At 46.5% G+C, this 19,870-nt stretch overlaps 1 protein-coding gene across 1 annotated transcript in view; it reads right to left on the reverse strand.

The window, feature by feature from the left end:
• LOC140717411 (rho GTPase-activating protein 30-like) overlaps positions 1-19,870 on the reverse strand; it is a 111,207-nt gene that overhangs the window by 3,774 nt on the left and 87,563 nt on the right. The window contains exons 6-11 of the mRNA XM_073030958.1: positions 19,717-19,853; positions 17,277-17,451; positions 16,824-16,924; positions 15,682-15,759; positions 14,696-15,130; positions 2,123-2,400 (exon numbers count right to left, since the gene is read on the reverse strand). Of these exons, the coding sequence (XP_072887059.1) occupies positions 2,123-2,400; positions 14,696-15,130; positions 15,682-15,759; positions 16,824-16,924; positions 17,277-17,451; positions 19,717-19,853 (1,204 nt within the window). The remainder of the gene's footprint in view (positions 1-2,122; positions 2,401-14,695; positions 15,131-15,681; positions 15,760-16,823; positions 16,925-17,276; positions 17,452-19,716; positions 19,854-19,870) is intronic.

Raw genomic sequence — 19,870 nt, forward strand, 5'->3', positions numbered from 1 at the left:
CCACACCAACATCCCAGACACACACCCATCTCCCTGTTCCTCCACACCAACACCCCAGACACACACCCATCTCCTCATTCCTCCACACCAACATCCCAGACACACACCCATCTCCCTGTTCCTCCACACCAACACCCCAGACACACCTATCTCCCCACTCCTCCACACCAACATCCCAGACACACACCCATCTCCCTGTTCCTCCACACCAACATCCCAGACACACACCCATCTCCCCACTCCTCCACACCAACATCCCAGACACACACCCATCTCCCTGTTCCTCCACACCAACATCGCAGACACACACCCATCTCCTCAATCCTCCACACCAACACCCCAGTCCCACATCCATCTCCCCATTCCTCCACACCAACATCCCAGACACACATCCATCTTCCACACCTCCACACCCATCTCCCTGTTCCTCCACACCAACATCCCAGTCCCACATCCATCTCCCCATTTTACCATACATCCACCCAGCTCCCCTTTCCTGACACCCACACAGTGACCTTCCCAAATCACCGCGTTAATTCCTGGCATGAGAATGCTGTCCTACAGGGACCAAAGTGTTCAGGCCTCTTCCTTCGACTACTGGCAGAAGTGTGCTCCATTCAAATAAAGAAGAAAGCTAAATGGTGATGTGTTTGGGGGGGGGGGGGGTTGACAAATGATTCTGCAGATGCTGGAAATCTTCAGCAACAAACACAAAATACTGGAGGAACTCAGAAGGTCTATGGGGAAAAAATGAAATTTTGACTTTACAAGCCAGAGTGAAGGGACTCAGGATAGGTTGAAGAAATAAATGTGCAGACTATTTTCTAAACAGGGAGAAAATCCAAATATCTGAGATGTAAAGGAATTTGGGAGTCCTTGTGCAGAACACCCTAAAAGTTAACTTGCAGGTTGAGTCACTGGTGAGGAAGACAAATGCAATGCTAGCATTCATTTCAAGAGGTCTTGAATACAAGAGCAAGGATGAGCTGAGGCTTTATAAGGCTCTGGTGATGCCTCACCTTGAGTATTGTGAACAGTTTTGGGCTCCTTATCTCAAAAAAGATATGCTGGCATTGGAGAGTATTCAGAGGATGTTCACAAGGATGATTCCAGGAATCAAAGGGTTATCATTCAAGGAACGTTTGATGGCTCTGGAATTCAGAAGGATGAGGTGGGATCTCATTGAAACCTTTCGAATGTTGAAAGGCCTAGACAGAGTAGATGTGGAAAGGATGTTTCCCATAGTGGAAGAGCCTAGGACATCAGGCACAGGCTCAGGGTGGTGAATTTGTGGAATTTGTTACCACAGGCAGCTGTGGGGGCCAGGTCATTGGGTGTATTTAAGGTAGAGATTGATAGGTTCCTGATTGGACATTACATCAAAGGTTACAAAGAGTGGGGCTGAGGAGGGGGAAAAGGACCAGCCATGATTGAATGATGGAGCAGAATTGATGGGCTAAATGGCCTAATTCTGCTCTACGGTCTTCATTTCCTACCATGGACACTGCCTGACCTGCTGAGGTCCTCCAGCATTTTGTGTGTGCTGACAGGGTAGATGCTGGGATGCTTCCACTCATGGGAGAGTCTCTAACAAGTGTGGCTGCCTCCCACCTCCAGAAACCTGGGATCAGTCTGGCCTTGCCTGCTGTTGTGTGTGGAGTTTGTATATTTCCCATAGCCTATGGATTTCCTCTCATATCCCACAGGTTTGTGGGTCAGTGAGTTAAATTCCACTGTAAATTGCTCCCTGGTTTGTAAACTCTGGGGGGTGACGTCGAGAGCAAGGTGGGGAGAAAGAAGTCACATTAGTGTGAATGGGTGGCTGATAGTCAGCACTAACTAGATGAGCTGAATGGCCTGTTTCCATGCTGAATCTCCTGTCTCTAACTCTAAGGAGGTATCGTTACAAGCTCATTTGAAACCAGGGTACAGTCAGGAGTTGTCTTGCAGAGGGTGCTGGAGGCTGGATCACTGGTGGTATTCAAAGAGGAGCTGGGTTCATTTGCAAATGATTGGAGGGTCAGGCTCATTTGGTCATTTCCATGAGGGATCTTCTGAGGAAGCTGTTGTGGAGGTCTGGCAAATGAGGCAGTCAGGAGGTAAGGATGCATGGGATCCTCACCTGGGTGTGGTACTCCTGCAGCCCGCCCTCGTCCATCTCCCGTTCCATCAACTCTGACTCGATGCTCATGTCCACTCCCCCGGCCCTGCTGTGCTCGCAGGCTGGGAAGTATTCAGAGGGGTCCATCTCCTCTGGGGTACGCAGGGGCCGGCCCAGCTCTCCCAGGTATTCGGACTCGTAGTCACCCTCCCCTACTGTGTCCTGGCTGTCCAGAAAAGAGAAGGTGTCCTGCAGTTCCAGCGAGATCTCTGGCATCAGAGGGAGGGTGGAGGCTGAGACTGTAATGAGAGAGAGAGGGTCACTCCATCCTCCCTATCTGCAACCCATTCCACCCTCTCTCACTTCCTCTCTCATTTGCCCTGTCTCCTATGCTCACTCTTTATCAGTAATCCCTTTGCTCTCCCCGTTCCCCTTCTCTCTTTCCCTGTATCCCTCTCTCTCCATTCCCCCCTCCTTCTCACACTGAGGGATCACTGGTGGAATATTCAGCAGTTTCTGGTTCCTGGGCATCAGCACCTCAGGATCTATCAGAACAAATGCATGCCAGCAACTATACTTCAGTACTTCATCAGAAACTCCAGCTGTTCAGTGGAGAGCATCCTGACAGGTCGCGTCACCGTCTGGTAGGAAGACTCAGGATTCAACATTTAATATCACCAGAATGTTTTTGTTTTGCAGCAGCATTACAGTGCAAGACATAAAAAACTACAAATCACTGTATACATTACTATATATATAATATATATTACTATATTTTAAAAAGTTAAATTGAACAGGTAGTCCAAAAAGGGAGCAAAAATAGTGAGGTACACTATCCATTCAGAAATCTGAAGCTGTTCCTAAAACATTGAGTGTGTGTGTGTCTTCAGCCTCCTAAAGAGGACATGTCCTGGGTGATGAAAGTCCTCAATAATGGATGCTGCTCTTCTTGAGGATGTCCTCGATCCTGGGGAGGTGAGGATAGACTCAGCCAGCACCATGACAGGCACCAGCCTCACCACCGAGGGCATCTTCCAAGGGCAATGCTTCGCAGCAGCAGCATCCATCCTGAAGGATCCTCACCATCCCAGGCATGCTCTCTTCTCATAACTACCATCAGGGAGGAGGTGCAGGATCCTGAAGACACACACACAATGTTTTAGGAAGTTTTTTCTGCTCTGCCATCAGATTTCTCATGAACTAATGAACACTACATCGCTATTCCTTTGTTGCATTTACAGTATTTATTTTCTATTGTAATTCATAGTAATTTGTTATGCCTGCACTGTACTCCTGTCATAAAACAATAATTCCACAACTCATGACAGTGACAATAAACTTGACTCTGCTCTTCCCGTTTTCTCACCAGCTTTATCTTCGATTCCTTTTCTCCCAGTCTTTCCCTCTCACACTCTACTTGAATACTTCAACCTTCCTCTCTCTCTTCCCCATCTCCTGCTATCCTTCCCTTCTCTCTTCACAACTCTAACATCCCCTACTTTGTCTCCTTCCCTCCCTCTGACTCCATAATATGAAATATGGACAGAAACTCTGAGGACTGTGGCATGATACTCCCTCCCAACCAGCAGCCGCGCCCGAGGCATCATCCAGACCAACTTTTCTCTCCTTCAACTTCTCTACAACTTCAAATGTTTGATTTGAGTTCAGGAATAGTTACTACCCCTCAACCATCAGGCTCTTGAAACAAAAACAACTTCACTTGCACCATCATTGAAATCTTTCCTCAACCAATGGACCCATTTTCAACAACTCTTCATCTCATGTTCGCAATATTTATTTCTTATTGTTTTTTTTCTTTTTGTAGTTGCTAGCTTGTTGCCTTCTGCACTCTGGTTGAATGTGCTAGTTGGGTGGCCTTTCATTGATTCTGTTATAGTTATTATTCTATAGATTGGATGAGCATGCCCACAAGAAAATGAAACTCAGGGTAGTATATGGTGACGTACATGTACTGTAAATCGGTAATAAATTTACTTTGAACTTTGAAGCAAAACTTGGTTCTAGAACCCAGGAACAGTTTCTGCACACAATGCCAACATTAATGAAATGAGTTCTGCTCTACTTGACCCATATCCCAATTCTTGGCTTATTCATATGCCTCACAGCCTATTAAACAGCTTTATTGTAACTGCCTCTACTTTGTTCCAACTCATTCCAGGCATCCAGCATTACTGTGATAAAACACTTGTCCCGCCCATCTCTTTTAAACTTTTCCCTTCACCTTAAATCTATGCACTATAGTGCACAGAATCTCCACCCTGGGGAAAAATTACCAGCTGTCTATCTATGCCTCTCATAATAGAACCATAGAACCACAGAACATTACAGCACAGTACAGGCCCTTCAGCCCTCCATGTTGTGCCGACCCATATAATCCTTAAAAAAAAGTACTAAACCCACACTACCACATAACCCTCCATTTTTCTTTCATCCATGTGCCTGTCCAAGAGGCTCTTAAATACCCACAATATTTTAACCACCATCCCTGACAAGCCATTCCAGGCACTCACAACCCTCTGTGTAAAAAACCTACCCCTGATGTCTCCCCTAAACTTCCCTCCCTTAATTTTGTATATATACCCTCTGGTGTTTGCTATTGGTGCCCTGGGAAACAGGTACTGACTATCCACCCTATCTATGCCTCTCATAATCTTGTAGACCTCTATCAAGTCCCCTCTCATTCTTCTATGCTCCAAAGAGAAAAGTACCAGCTCTGCCAACCTTGCTTCATATGACTTGTTCTCCAAACCAGGCAACATCCTGGTAAATCTCCTCTGCACTCTCTCCATAGCTTCCACATCCTTCCTATAATGAGATGACCAGAATTGAACACAATACTCTAAGTGCAGTCTCACCAGAGATTTGTATAATCTAACCAACTTCTATTATAAGACCATAAAGTTATAAGATACAGTGCCTATATAAAGTATGCACCCTCCTTGGAAGTTTTCACGTTTTATTGTTTTACATTGAATCTCAGTGGATTTAATTTGGCTTTTTTAAGACTGATCAACAGAAAAAATCTTTTTTGTGTCAAAGTGAAAACAGATCTCTACAAACTGATCCAAATTAATTACAAATATAAAACACAAATAATTGATTGCATAAGTATTCATCCCTTTCAAGTCAGTATTTAGTAGACACACCTTTGGCAGCAATTACAGCCTTGAGTCTGTGTGGATAGGTCTCTATCAGCTTTGCACATCTGGATACTGCAAATTTTCCCCATTCTTCTTTACAAAACTGCTCAAGCTTTGTCAGATTGCATGGGGATTGTGAGTGAACAGTCCTTTTCAAGTCCAGCCACAAATTCTAAATGGATTGTGGTCTAGACTCTGATTTGTCCACTCCAGGACATTAACTTTGTTGTTTTTAAGCCATTCCTGTGTAGCTTTGACTTTATGCTTGGGGTCATTATCTTGCTGGAAAACAATTCTTCTCCTAAGTCACAGTTCTCTTGCAGACTGCATCAGGTTTTCCTCCAGGATTTCCCTGTATTTTGCTACATTCATTTTACCCTCTACCTTCACAAGCCTTCCAGGGCCTGCTGCAGTGAAGCATCCCCACAGCATGATGCAGCCATCATCATGCTTCCCAGTAGGGATGGTATGTTTTTGATGGTGTGCAGTGTTTGACTTACAACAAACAAACCCTTTAGTCTGATGGCCAAAAAGTTCAATTTTGGTTTCATCAGACCACAGAACCATCTTCCAGCTGACTTCAGAGTCTCTCCCATGCCTGCAGGCAAACTCTAGCCAAGATTTCATGTGAGTGTTTTTCCAGCAGTGGCTTTCTCTTTGCCACTCTCCCATAAAGCTGCGACTGGTGAAGCACCCAGGCAACAGTTGTTATATGCGCTCTTTCCCATCTCAGCCACTGAAGCTTGTAACTCCTCTGGAGTTGTCATAGGCCTCTTGGTGGCCTCCCTCACTAGTCCCCTTCTTGCACGGTCACTCAGTTTATGAGGACAGCCCACTCTCGGCAGATTTACAGCTGTGCCATATTTTTTCTATTTCTTGATGATTGACTTAACTGTACTCCAAGGGATATTCAATGACTTGGAAATTTTCTTGTATCCTTCTCCTGACTTGTGCTTTTCAATAACCTTTTTACAGAGTTGCCTGGAGGGTTCTTTTGTCAGAATACAGACTCACCAGCAGTTGAACTTTCTAGATACTGGTGTATTTTTACTAGCCACTTGAAACACCTTGAATGCACACAGGTCTTCAAAAATAGATCTCCATTTAACGAATTGTGTGACTTCCAAAACCAAATGGCTGCACCAGTAGTGATTTGGTGTGTCATACTAAAGGGGGTGAATACTTATGCAATTATTTGTTTTATATTTGTAAGTAATTTAGATCAGTTTGTAGAGATCTGTTTTCACTTTGACATGAGAGTCTTTTTTCTGTTGATAACTGTCAAAAAGCAAATTAAGTCCACTGTGACTCAAAGTTGTAAAACAATAAAACATGAGAACTTCCATGGTGCGGGGGGCACGGGCGGGGTGAATACCATCTATATGCACTGTACAAGAGCAGAAATTCCTCCTCATCTCCATTCTAAAAGACGTCCCTCTATTCTGAGGCAATGTCCTCTGGTCTTAGACTCTACCACCATAGAACATATCTTCTGCACATCCACGATCAAGGCCTTTCACCATTTGATAGAATCAATTACGCCACCCCTCATTCTTCTGAATTCCAGTGAATACAGGCCCAGAGCCATCAGATGCTCTTCACAAGTCATTCAATCCTGGAATCTTTTTCGTAAACCTCCTTTGAACCCTCTCCAGTTTCAGCACGTACTAAGATTAGAGGCCTGAAACTGCTCACAATACTCCAAAGTGAGGCCTCACCAGTGCTTTATAAAGTCTCAACATTATATCCTTGCTTGTATATATTCTAGTTCTCTTGAAATAATGCTAACATTGCATTTGCCTTCCTCACCACAGACTCTCCATTTTGAAAATAGCCTATGCTTTTATTTCTTCTATCAAAGCACATGACCATACACTTCCCAACACTCTATTCCATCTTGCATTCATTTGCCCATTCTCCTAATCTGTCTAAGTTCGTCTGTAGCCTCGATTTCCTCAAAACTACATAATCCTCCACCTAACTTCACATCAACTGCAAACTTTGCAACAAAGCCATCAATTCCATCATCCAAACCATTGACAAAGTAAACAAAAGTGGTTCCAAAACAGATTCATATGGAACACCACTAGTCACCAGCAGGCAATGAGAAAAGGCTCCCTTTATTCTCACTCTTTGCCTCTAATGAACCAGTCACTGCTTTATCCATCCTAGAATCTTTCCTGTAATACCGTGGGCTAGTAACTTGTTAAAGCAGCCTCATGTGTGGCACCTTGTCAAAGCTCTCTTGAAAATTCACGTACACTACATCTCCTTTGTCTGTCCTGTTTGTTATTTCTTCAAAGAATTCCATCCAACTTGACAGGTAAGATTTTCCCTTGAGGAAAGCATGCTGACTACGGCTTATTTTATCATGTGCCACCAAGTAACCCGAAACCACATCCTTAACAACTTACAAAATACTGACGTCAGACTAACTGGCCTATCATTATTTTTTTTTTCGGCCTCTCTCCTTTCTTGAAGAATGGAGTGAAATTTGGAAATTTTCCAGTCTCTTGGAACCATTCCAGAATCTAGTGATTCTTGAAAGATCATTACTAATACCTCCATGATCTCTTCAGCCACCTCTTTCACAACCATAGACTGTACACCAATCTGGTCCAGGTGACGCATCCACCATCAGACCTTTGTTTCCCAAGAAACATTTCCCTTGTAGTGGTACCTTCACACACTTCATGAACCCTGACACCTGGAATGTCCACCGTACTGCTCGTGACTTCCACAGTAAAGATTGCTGTAAAATACTTATTCAGTTCAGCTGCCATTTCCTTGTCCCTCATTACTACCTCTCCAGCATCATTTTCCAACATTCCGATATCCACTCTCACCTCTCTTTTACACTACATGTGTCTGTAGAAGCGTTTGGCATCTTCTTTAATATTATTAGAAACACAGAAAACCTACAGCACAATACAGTCCCTTCAGCCCACAAAGTTGTGCCAAACATGTCCCTACGAAATTACTAGGCTTACCTATAGCCCTCTATTTTTCTAAGCTCCATGTACTTATCTAAAAGACCCGATCATATCCGCCTCCACCACATTTTGCCAGCAGCCCATTCCACGCACTCAGCACTCTGAGTAAAACACTTACCCCTGACATCTCCTCTGTACCTACTCCCCAGCACCTTAAACCTGTGTCCTCCTGTGGCAACCATTTCAGCCTGGGAAAAAGCCTCTGACTATCCACACAATCAATGCCTCTCATCATCTTATACACCTCTATCAGGTCACCTCTCATCCTCCTTCACTCCAAGGAAAACAGGCCAAGTTCACTCAACCTATTCTCATAAGGCATGCTCCCCAATCCAGGCAACATCCTTGTAAATCTCTTCTCCATCCTTTCTATGGTTTCCACATCCTTCCTGCAGTGAGGCGACCAGAACTGAGCACAATACTCCAAGTGGGGTCTGACCAGGGTCCTATACAGCTGCAACATTACCTCTCGGCTCCTAAATTCAACTCCACGATTGAAGGCCAATAGACCATATGCCTTCTTAACCACAGAGTCAATCTGCACAGCTGCTTTGAGCGTCCTATGGACTCGGACCCCAAGATCCCTCTGATCCTCCGCACTGCCAACAGTCTTACCATTAATACTATACTCTGCCTTCATATTTGACCAACCAAAATGAACCACTTCACACTTATCTGGGTTGAACTCCATCTGCCACTTTTCAGCCCAGTTTTACATCCTATCAAGTCCTGCGGTAACCTCTGACAGCCCTCCACACTATCCACAACACCTCCAACCTTTGTGTCATCAGCAAACTTACGAACCCATCCCTCCACTTCCTCATCCAGGTCGTTTATAAAAATCACAAAGAGTAAGAGTCCCAGAACAGATCCTTGAGGCACCCCACTGGTCACCAACCTCCATGCATAACATGACCCATCTACAACCACCCTTTGCCTTCTGTGGGCAAGCCAGTTCTGGATCCACAAAGCAATGTCCCCTTGGATCCCATGCCTCCTTACTTTCTCAATAAGCCTTGCATCGGGTACCTTATCAAATGCCTTGCTGAAATCCATATACATTACATCTACTGCTCTTCCTTCATCAATGCGTTTAGTCACATCCTCAAAAAATTCAATCAGGCTCCTAAGGCACAACCTGCCCTTGATAAAGCCATGCTGACTATTTCCTAATCATATTATACCTCCCTAAATGTTCATAAATCCTGCCTCTCAGGATCTTCTCCATCAACTTAGCAACCACTGAGGTAAGACTCACTGGTCTATAATTTCCTGGGCTATCCCTACTCCCTTTCTTGAATAAAGGAACAACATCCACAACCCTCCAATCCTCCGGAACCTCTCCTATCCCCATTGATGACGCAAAGGTCATCGCCAGAGGCTCAGAAATCTCCTCCCTCGCCTCCTACAGTAGTCTGGGGTACATCTCGTCCAGTCCAGGTGACTTATCCAACTTGATGCTTTCCAAAAGTTCCAGCACATCCTCTTTCTTAATATCTACATGCTCAAGCTATTCAGTCTGCTGCAAGTCATCACTACAATCACTAAGATCCTTTTGCATGGTGAATACCGAAGTAAAGTATTCATTAAGTACCTTTGCTATTTCCTCCGGTTCCCACTGTCACACTTGATAGGTCCTATTCTTTCACATCTTATCCTCTCGCTCTTCACATACTTGTAGAATGCCTTGGGGTTTTCCTTAATACTGCGTGCCAAGGCCTTCTAATGGCCCCTTCTGGCTCTCCTAATTTCCTTCTTAAGCTCTTCTCTAGTAACTTTATAATCTTCTAGATCTCTAACATTACCTAGCTCTCTGAACCTTTTGTAAGCTTTTCTTTTCTTCTTGACTAGATTTGTTACAGCCTTTGTGCACCATAACTTCTCTGTCTCATTGGAACGTACCTATACAGAACTCTACACAAATATCCCCTGAATATTTGCCACATTTCTTCCATCCTTTTCCTTGAGAACATCTGTTTCCAGTTTAAGCCTCCAATTTCCTGCCTGATAGCCTCATAAATCCCCTTACACCAATTAAATGCTTTTCTAACTTGTCTGTCACTATCTCCAAAATGCTCTCCCACTATTGGCTAGCTTACTTTCATACTTCACCTTTTCCTTCTTAATGGCTTTTTTTAGTTGACTTCTGTCAGTTTTTGAAAGCTTCCCAATCTTCTAACTGCCCACAAATTGTTGCTCTATTGCATGTCCTCCCTTTGGCTTTTACATTGGCTTTTACTTTGCTTGTTAGCCATGGTTGTATCATTTTGTCTTTAGAATACATCTTCCTCTCTGGGATGTATATATCCTGTGTTTTCCTAATTGCTTCCAGAAATTCCAGCCATTGCTGCCCTGCCATCATCCCTGCCAGTGTTCTTCTCCAATCAATTTTGGCCAACTCTGCTGTCATGTCTCTGTAATTCCCTTTACTCCACTGTGATACTGTTACATTTGACTTTAGCTTTTTCTCAAATTTCAGGGTGAATTTGATATTATGATCACAATTCCCTAAGGATTTCTTTACCTTAAGCTATCTAATCATTTCTGGTTCATTGCACAACACCCAGTCCAGAATAGCTAATCCTCTAGTGGGCTCAACCACGAACTGCTCTAAAAAGCCATCTCGTTTTCCCAATCTATCTGCATATTGAAATCCCCCGTGGCTATTGTAACATTGCCTTTTGACATGCATTTTCTACCTCCTGTTGTAATTTATAGACATCTTTACTACAGCTTGGGGGTCACTCCCATCAAGGTCTTTTTACCCTTGTGACTGCTTATCTCTATCCACAATAATTTAACAACTCCTGACCTATGCCACCTCTTTCTAATGAGGTGACTTCATTTTTACCAAGAGCTACGCCACCCCTCTGCCTACATGCCTGTCCTTTTGATACAATATGCATATTTGGACGTTAAGCACCCAGTTATAATCTTCTTTCAGCCATGATTCAGTGATGCCTACAACATCATAAATGCCAATTTGTAATTATGTGGCAAGTTCGTCTACTTTATTCTATGTACTGCATGTATACTGTCAGGTCTTCGCTACTCCAGAGAAAACAATCCATTTGTCCAAATTCTCTTCATAGCTGATACACACTAATATAGGCCGCCTCCTAGTAAACCTCTTTGGCACCCTCTCCAAAGTCTTGATACCCTAGAACTACATACAATACTGTGGTCTAACCAAAGTTTTATAGAACAGCAACATGACTTCCTGTCCCTTATACTCTTGTAACCCTAGCGATGAAGCAAGCATGCCATTCCTTCCCCCCACTCCCCACCAGCACCATTTTATCCTGGTGTCTTCCCCTTTCCTTTCCAGTCCTGAAGTGTCTCACCCGAAACAGTAGCTGTTTACTCATTTCCATAGATGCTGCCTGGCATGCTGAGTTTCTCCTCTACATTTTGTGTCACTTTGGATTTCCGGCATCTGCAGAATCTCCGGAGTTTACCACTTTATCTAACTGTTTTGCCATTTTTGACCTGTACGTCAGTACTGTTATGGGCTCTGCCATTAGCTGTGTATTTTCCCCTTACATTTAGCCTCCCAAAGTGCAACATTTCACACTTGCCTGAATTAAACTATCTGCTATTTCTCTACAGATGCTTTAACTGATTTATACCCTATTCCATCCTTTAACAACCCTCTTCCCCCCCATAACTTCACCATAACATCAACCCAACGACATATTCATCCAGACAACAGAGGTCCCAGCACTAACCCCTGCAGTATACCAGGTTACTGTAGCCTCCCAAAACAACACCCTTCCAGACTACCCTGTCTCTTGCAGCCAAGCCAAGTCTGAATCTAAATTACAGATCTCAGTCACTATGGATTTCTGCATCAGAAACTTCCTGATTAACCTACCATCACAGACCTTCTCAAGGGCCTTACCTTAGACAACATAGACAAAATCCACTGCCCTATCCTCATTCACCTTCAACCCAAAAAAACATAATTCAGTCAGGTCTGTAAGATATGACCAGCTATACTGACCATCCCTGACTAGTCCACATTCATCCAATTGCATCCCTAAGAATCCCCTCCACTGGTCTATCATTTCCTGGATTATCCCCATTTCCCTTCTCAAACAAAAAAATACATTGCTACTTTCCAGTCCTCCAGAATTTCACCTATTGCAAAGATCTTCATTAAGAGTCCATCAATCTGCTCTGTCAGTAACCTGGGGTAGATCCCATCAGGGGTTTATCCCACCATAATGTTTTTCAGAGACCCAGCATCTCCCATTTGATCTGAAAATACCCCACACTGATCTCACTGTCCTGTCCATCCTTCCCTTTAGTGAACACCAGCTCAAGGTATTCATTTGGTACCTAACTGTTGTCACACCATGGGTTTTTGTGAGGGTCATATGCTCTTATGAAGGTGTCACTTTTAAAAATCAGACAGCAGGCCACAACAGTATATTCAGTACAAAGGTGTTTATGGTGCACTATAGGTGAAAAACTTTTAGAAAAAACATAAAAGTATTTACAGTGCAAAAAAATGGCAAAATAACAAAACTGACAAAAAAGAAAATACAGAGAAACATCACCAGACCTTTAGAACTAGAGCTCCAAACTATCAGTCTGAAAGAACACACCTCACCACAGCCTCTCTCCCTTCCCACTTACACCAAAATGATCCTTTCAGTAAAATCTCCTTACCCCAGGCAAAAAAAGGGTAGTCCATTCTTTGGAATATGGTGGGAGGGGGAGTTCTTACCATGAGCCGGAACAAAAAAGGAATTCACATCCTTCTTCTCAATCACAAATGTCCACAAATAACACTCATCACGATAAGATCACAATGACACTGCCCAACAAAATCAATCAATAACTGGCCATTTTCCAGGAGCCAGCACTCTTCCCCAACCCCCAAAATGAACTCTTCCAGTGAGCCCACACAGAGCACGTGCCACCACGACAGGCACCCTTTTAAAGGCATCCCACCCACCCAGCAGTCAGGTCTCCTCCCTCAAATAGAGGAATGCCACTGGCCTGGAGTGGGCAAGCACAAACAACAGCATCCGAGCTGTGAAGGGGCCTACCACATGCACCCAATAAACTAGTTCCTGCACTGCCAGACAGTGATAATGAGAATTACTGCACTACTGGGGGCGAGGAAGAGAGAAAAAATGACTTGTGGTAGACCTGGTCTGTCACAGCTGCCATCCTCTGACTTTGTCCTGATGAAATGTTACCAAGACCCTTCGTCCTGACGGTGCTTCTCCTTATAGATGCTGCCTGGCCTGCTGTGTTCCACCAGCATTTTGTGTGTGTTGAAGTTAATTCTCTTTGTTCGTGTCATGGCTGCCATTTTGTGAAGCTGCTCTGTAACCTTCATTTTTTGATCTGTCTCAGGAACTGAGTTTTGCTCAGCAATAGCTGCATCAAAATGCTTTAAAGTGGACACAGTGATGTTCCTGATAATCTGCTGGACAAGATCATTTCCAAATGAGAAGTTATTTGTGAGGTGTTCTTTGGTGTGTTGGAACGTGCAGGTTTATAAATGGGGGAGTCTATTTGACCTGAATAACCCAAGCCTACTCACTGGCTGGTCTACTCTGATTCAGAACAAAGAAACATCAATTACAAGCTCTTATTTATGATGATGGCTCATGATGTTGATGTAGACCAGAACCAGTGGAAAGGTGACACACATTCTCCAGAAAGGGAGGAGCCAATGGGAAGATGACATTCTCTGAAATAGACAGAGCCATGGAGATTGAAACACAACTGATAAACAGTGTTTGAAAGTGAGCGGCTTCGAATACAAAGCTGTGACAGCTCACCAGAACAAGCATTGCAGATGTGAAGGACCCCATGTTGGAGATCACAATGGGACCACGTGGAACACCTCGCCAGCAAAGACTTATTTCCCAGGTATTACCTATTATTTTCTTCGACTGCTCATGAGGGTCAGGTGTGCTGACAGTCAGTCAGTTTGTGCTTTACTAGTTGAGACACTGAAGGTACTTGTCAGTAAATACAGATTCTCTCTGCCTAACATCATCATCCCACTCAGCATCTCATAAAAAACAAAACCTCCCCTCTGATTCTGTTACAGCCTCAGTAAAGCAACCAGCATAACCAAAGACCCCAGACAATCTTTCTCCTCTTCTTTCCCTTCAGGCAGAAGATAGAAAGCCTGAAAGCACGTCCCACCAGGCTCAACAACAGCTTCTATCCTGCTATCTGGCTATTTAAAGATCTGCTGGTACCATTGCTGGACTGCTGACCTCACAATCGACCTTTGCGATGATCTTGCACCTCATTGCACTCTCTCTGTGACTGTAGTACTTTATTCTGCATTGTTCCTGTTGAACTCAATGACCTGGTCCGTATGAACAGAGAGCAAGACAAACTTTTCACTGATCTCTGTACATCTGACAATAATAAACCAATTCCAATTCCTCTCAATTCTCACTCACCTTCCCCATCTTCCTCCTCTTCCCCTAAATCCTCCTCCTCCTCCTCCTCCTCCTCCTCCTCCAACTCGTCACCCTCTGTTTCCTCCTCCTCGGCTGTGTCTTCAGTCTCGACCTGGCTGGCACTCGGCAGTGGGGGTCCCCCCTGCCCCTCAAGTGTGACTCCGGGGGTCTGGCCCTTGGCGGCTCGGTTCAGGAGGGGTCCAAGGTGCTGGGGCAGGGAGACGGAGAAGGGGCCGGAGATGTGGAGAGCCACGCGGCGGCCGGCTCTCTCCCGAGCCTCCTTGGCAGAGCGGGGCGAGTCGGGGCCCCCACGCAGTATGGGCCGGACCCCCTCCTCCAGTGGCAGCGAGCAGAAGGCTGGCTCCTCCGTATCCAACGGCCGGCTGGAGAAACTGTCCCGACGGCTCAGCGAGCTGCTCCCGTGCGGGGGTGTTCCTGAAGGGGGAGCGAGGGGGCAGATGGGGAAAGGGGAGATGGGGAGGGGTAAGGGGGATAGGGAGGGTGGAGGGGAGAGAGAGTGAGAGGGTATAGGGAGGATGAGGGAGGGTGAGAGGGGGAGATAGGGAGGGGGATATGGAGAGGAGGAGGGAGATGGTGAGGGGACAGAGGAATAGGAAGAGTGGGGTGAGCATGGGGATAAGGAAAAGGATGAGAGAGGAGCGAGTAGAGCAGGATTGTGAGTGGGTGAGGGCAGAGGGGTTCAGAGTAAGAGTGGTGGGGGCAGGAGGGTTTGAGTTTGAGAGGGGAAGGTGTTATTGGGAAGGAGAGCAGAAACAAGGGAGTGGTGAGTATGGTGAAGGGAGAAAGTAAGGAGAGAGATTAGAATGGAAAACCAAGGTCCTCGTTCAGCAAACCACAAGCACCTAGCGCATTATCACGGAGAGACCGGGCCGACAATCAACGTTGGGAGGACAATGGTAAAGTGAAGTGTGTTCCCCATTCAGAGCTGCAGCCACATCTCCAGAGCAAGGGCCAGTCAGACTCACCATCATTGGTGAAGGGTGCTGAGCTCAATGAGTCCATGCTCTTCGCTGGCCGCAGGGTCATGGATGAGGTCTTCAAATCTGCAGCAGGAAAAGGTGGAGGAAGGGAGGGTGTTTAAACAGGAAAATGGAGTGATAGACCAGTCTTTACACATCTCATTCGATCCCAACAGACCCCACCACTTCCCATTTATGCTCAATTCATTCCCAAACTTCCCCATTCACTGCCTACAATCCACACACCAAATGGACCCACCCCTTCCCTATCACTCCTACCATCCATCATCCCGAGACCCACCATTCCCATTCACTCCCATCGTCCACACTCCCAACGAGACCCACCATTCCCATTCACTCCCATCGTCCACACTCCCAACGAGACCCACCATTTCCATTCACTCCCATCGTCCACACTCCCAACGAGACCCACCATTCCCATTCACTCCCATCATCCACACTCCCAACGAGACCCACCATTCCCATTCACTCCCATCGTCCATACTCCCAACGAGACCCACCATTCCCATTCACTCCCATCGTCCATACTCCCAACGAGACCCACCATTCCCATTCACTCCCATCGTCCATACTCCCAACGAGACCCACCATTCCTATTCACTCCCATTGACATACACCATTTCCATTCACTCCCATCGTCCATACTCCCAACGAGACCCACCATTTCCATTCACTCCCATCGTCCACACTCCCAATGAGACCCACCATTCCCATTCACTCCCATCGTCCACACTCCCAACGAGACCCACCATTTCCATTCACTCCCATCGTCCACACTCCCAACGAGACCCACCATTCCCATTCACTCCCATCGTCCACACTCCCAACGAGACCCACCATTCCCATTCACTCCCATCGTCCACACTCCCAATGAGACCCACCATTCCCATTCACTCCCATCGTCCATACTCCCAACGAGACCCACCATTCCTATTCACTCCCATTGACATACACCATTTCCATTCACTCCCATCGTCCACACTCCCAACGAGACCCACCATTCCCATTCACTCCCACCATCTACATTAAGTCCCACTCACCTCAGAAGCACTATCTTGTAAAATATTACTTGCCCCCCAAACCTCTCCTTCCCTCTCTCTCTGACACTTTTTCAGTTCCATTTTCACCTTTTCCCTCATTCCGATTCAATTTTCGTTTGGAATCATTCCCAGATCTCCCAAGGTTAAATATTGATCGCCATTTCTTGACCTTCAAAGAGCCTTTTCTCCTGTATTGAGAGAGAGAAGGGGAGAAATCAATAATGTACCCGAACCCCTGGGTTAGACCCCATCCTGTAACCCACTCCTGGGGATCTGTTATTTTATATACAACCCCACCCTCAACTGCTCCGACCAAAGCCCTGGGTTGGATCCCACTCCCGGGGATCTGTTATTCAATAAATAACCCTCACCCTCGACTCCCCCTCAATGAATCTCGGGAATAGATTCTACTGCTGAGGATCTGTTATTCCATACAGTATACAACCCCCACCCCACCCCCCGGACCCTGGAATAGATCCCACCCCCACCATCTCTACCCGTCTCCCTTCTCCACGTCACTGGCTCTCCAGTCCCCAGTACCTGGTGTCCGGCAGCTCGATGATAGTGTGGTAGGGTTTGATAGCAGGTGGTCCATCCCCGAGGTGCAGGACATGAGGGATCTGAGAGGGGTGGATACGCCCTGGCCCCAGGGCTGGCGCCGGCTCTTTCGTTGGGCTAAGGCAGGGCAGAGACTGGCATCGCTCGGTTTCTCCATCTGTGGGGTGGAAGGGTGTGAGGGGGGAGAACAGCAGGAATAGTCAGAGATCAGAGGACAGTCAGCTGCTTGTTCTGTTGCACCCTTCAGTCAGACTTGGGCCAGTCTCCCCTGGATATCTCCATCCTGAGCAGAAAAAGGCCACTTGGCCCCGCAAGCCTGTCCCACCATCCGTGCGACCATGGCTTATTCCTACCGGTTCCAGCTCCCCTTCTGTGCCATTTCTCATCCCTCTCTCCCCTTCGATCAGTCAAATAATTCCCCAGCTTTACTTGAAATATCTCTGCCACCCACTGTGACGGGGAATACCAGATATTCACAGCCTAATGCCAGAATAAATTCCGACATACCACAATGTCAAATGACCATCCCCTTAGTTTACAGTTGTGTCCCATTGTTCTAGAGTCTGTCACTGGTGTAAACAGCACAATATCGATTCTGTCACAGCCCATTGGAGACATAGCAATGAATACACCACCCATTCTCCTCCTAAACTCCCTGGAATACAGAAACAACTTCTTTTGGTAGGATGAACCTCTCCTCCCTGAAGTTCGCCTTCCACTGCCTCCAACGGGGCCCAAATCGTGCTCAACTGTGGCCTCACGAAACCACAGGCAGAAACAGCAACCCATTCACTATGAAGGCTTGCCACCGTTTGCCTCTGGTCTGTGGTTGCTGTTATTGTTCTGTAATTCCCCTCCATGCCCCAGTGCGTCACTCCTGGTCACTCTCTCTACATTCAGATCTCTGTTCTGAATCTCCTCAGTGACCAAGTCTCTACAGCCCCTGGGGGAGAGAATTCCCAAGAATACCTTCCTCCTCATCTGTCCTGAATGTCCAAAATCCAATTCTGAGTGTGACCCTCGGTTCCGGATACACTCACCCTGCCAATTCCTGTAAGGAGTCTGGACATTTCAGTGAGATCACCTTTCATTCTTGTAGAGAGGACAATCCCAGTCTGCTTCTGGTGGGACAAACCCCCCATCCCGAGAATCGATTTGGGGACCATTCACTGCAATCTCTTTGTCACATGTTGATCCACATCGCTCCAAGGGTACTCATAGCTAAAGGATGGTAGTGGGGACGAGCTCCCACTGCTAAACAACTGTTCTTCATGGCGTGCATCTCAAACAGCCCCTGACAACCCAGTCCAACTCCTGGCCTTCACGTGTGGCATAGTTCTTATGCCAAGCGGAGCTGTTCTCACTGACAGGAGAAGGGGCAAAGTGGGCCACTGGCACCTTAAAACCAGTTGCTCCGGGCAGATGGGTCTCGTTAACCTCATCTAGCAGAGGGAAAACTCTGATTTCAAACCTCCGCTGCCTTGCGGCTATACCCGCTCACAGGAAAGGCTTTGGGAGTAAACCCGAGGAAAAATCCGGAGTTGGAGTCCAGAAGGCGGCTGACTGCTGAACCCAGCATCGCCATGGCAACTCCTGCGATGCTGCTGGCACCAAACTGTATCGACTTTCATCGTTCCTTTGGACCTGTCACCAGCATGGAGAGGGGGGTAACAGACGGATCTCCATATCAACTCTGCCCTGGCGTGCGCCCTGGAGAAGCCACTCCTGGTGACTGCCAGAGGTGCGGTACCCATGGTCGACCACGACCGATGGAGGCCACATGTAGATCCACACTTAGGAGAGGAGTGCAAACCTGTCCACAATATTTCAGGTGTGGTCTCCCCAGGCCCTGGGATAATTGGAGCAAGATGTCTCTACTCTTGGAGCCAAACACTCACAATAAACTGCTTCCCTCCTTAAGTTACTGTCCCTGTGGAATGACGTGCAGTGTCTGGAGGCCCAGGATACCCAGCTCACTCCCAAACTGACAAGGTGAGAGACAGTGAGCCAGTCCTTTAGTGGGCAGAAGAAACGCCATGGGAGGGGAGAGCAAGAGTGAGGAAGAGGGGGGAGGAGAGTTGGAGAGAGGAGGCAGAGTAAGAGAGAGGAGTGGGAGTGAGCAAAGTGGGAGGTGAGTGAGTGAGGGGAGCAGCCAGTGCCGGGGTGAATTGATTTCCAATGAAACTTTAACTTTCTCTCCACTAAAGGACTTGGTGAGAGTTTCCTGCACCCTCTGATTTAGTCCCACATTTCGGGCAAAGTGGTGAGGTCAGGGTGAGGGGTGTAGTGGGGTAGTTACTGAGTTAACAGTGACGGGTGATCTGGGGTAGTTACAGAGTTAACAGTGATGGGTGATGGGTGCTCTGGGGTAGTTACAGAGTTAACAGTGACGGGTGACGGGTGATGGTATGCGGGTAGTTACCAGAGTCAGTGTGGTGGTCGCTGGTACCGAACAGCTGCAGTACGTGATTGAGGATGAACTCAACCACGATGGACTGGACACGAACCTCCATGAATGCCGCCGTCCCATTGAAGCCTGTCATCTCGATCTCCTTCGATCTGAGGGAGAGGGGGGA

The sequence above is a fragment of the Hemitrygon akajei genome, chromosome 27 (assembly GCF_048418815.1).
Source record: "Hemitrygon akajei chromosome 27, sHemAka1.3, whole genome shotgun sequence".
Classification (NCBI taxonomy): Eukaryota; Metazoa; Chordata; class Chondrichthyes; order Myliobatiformes; family Dasyatidae; genus Hemitrygon; species Hemitrygon akajei.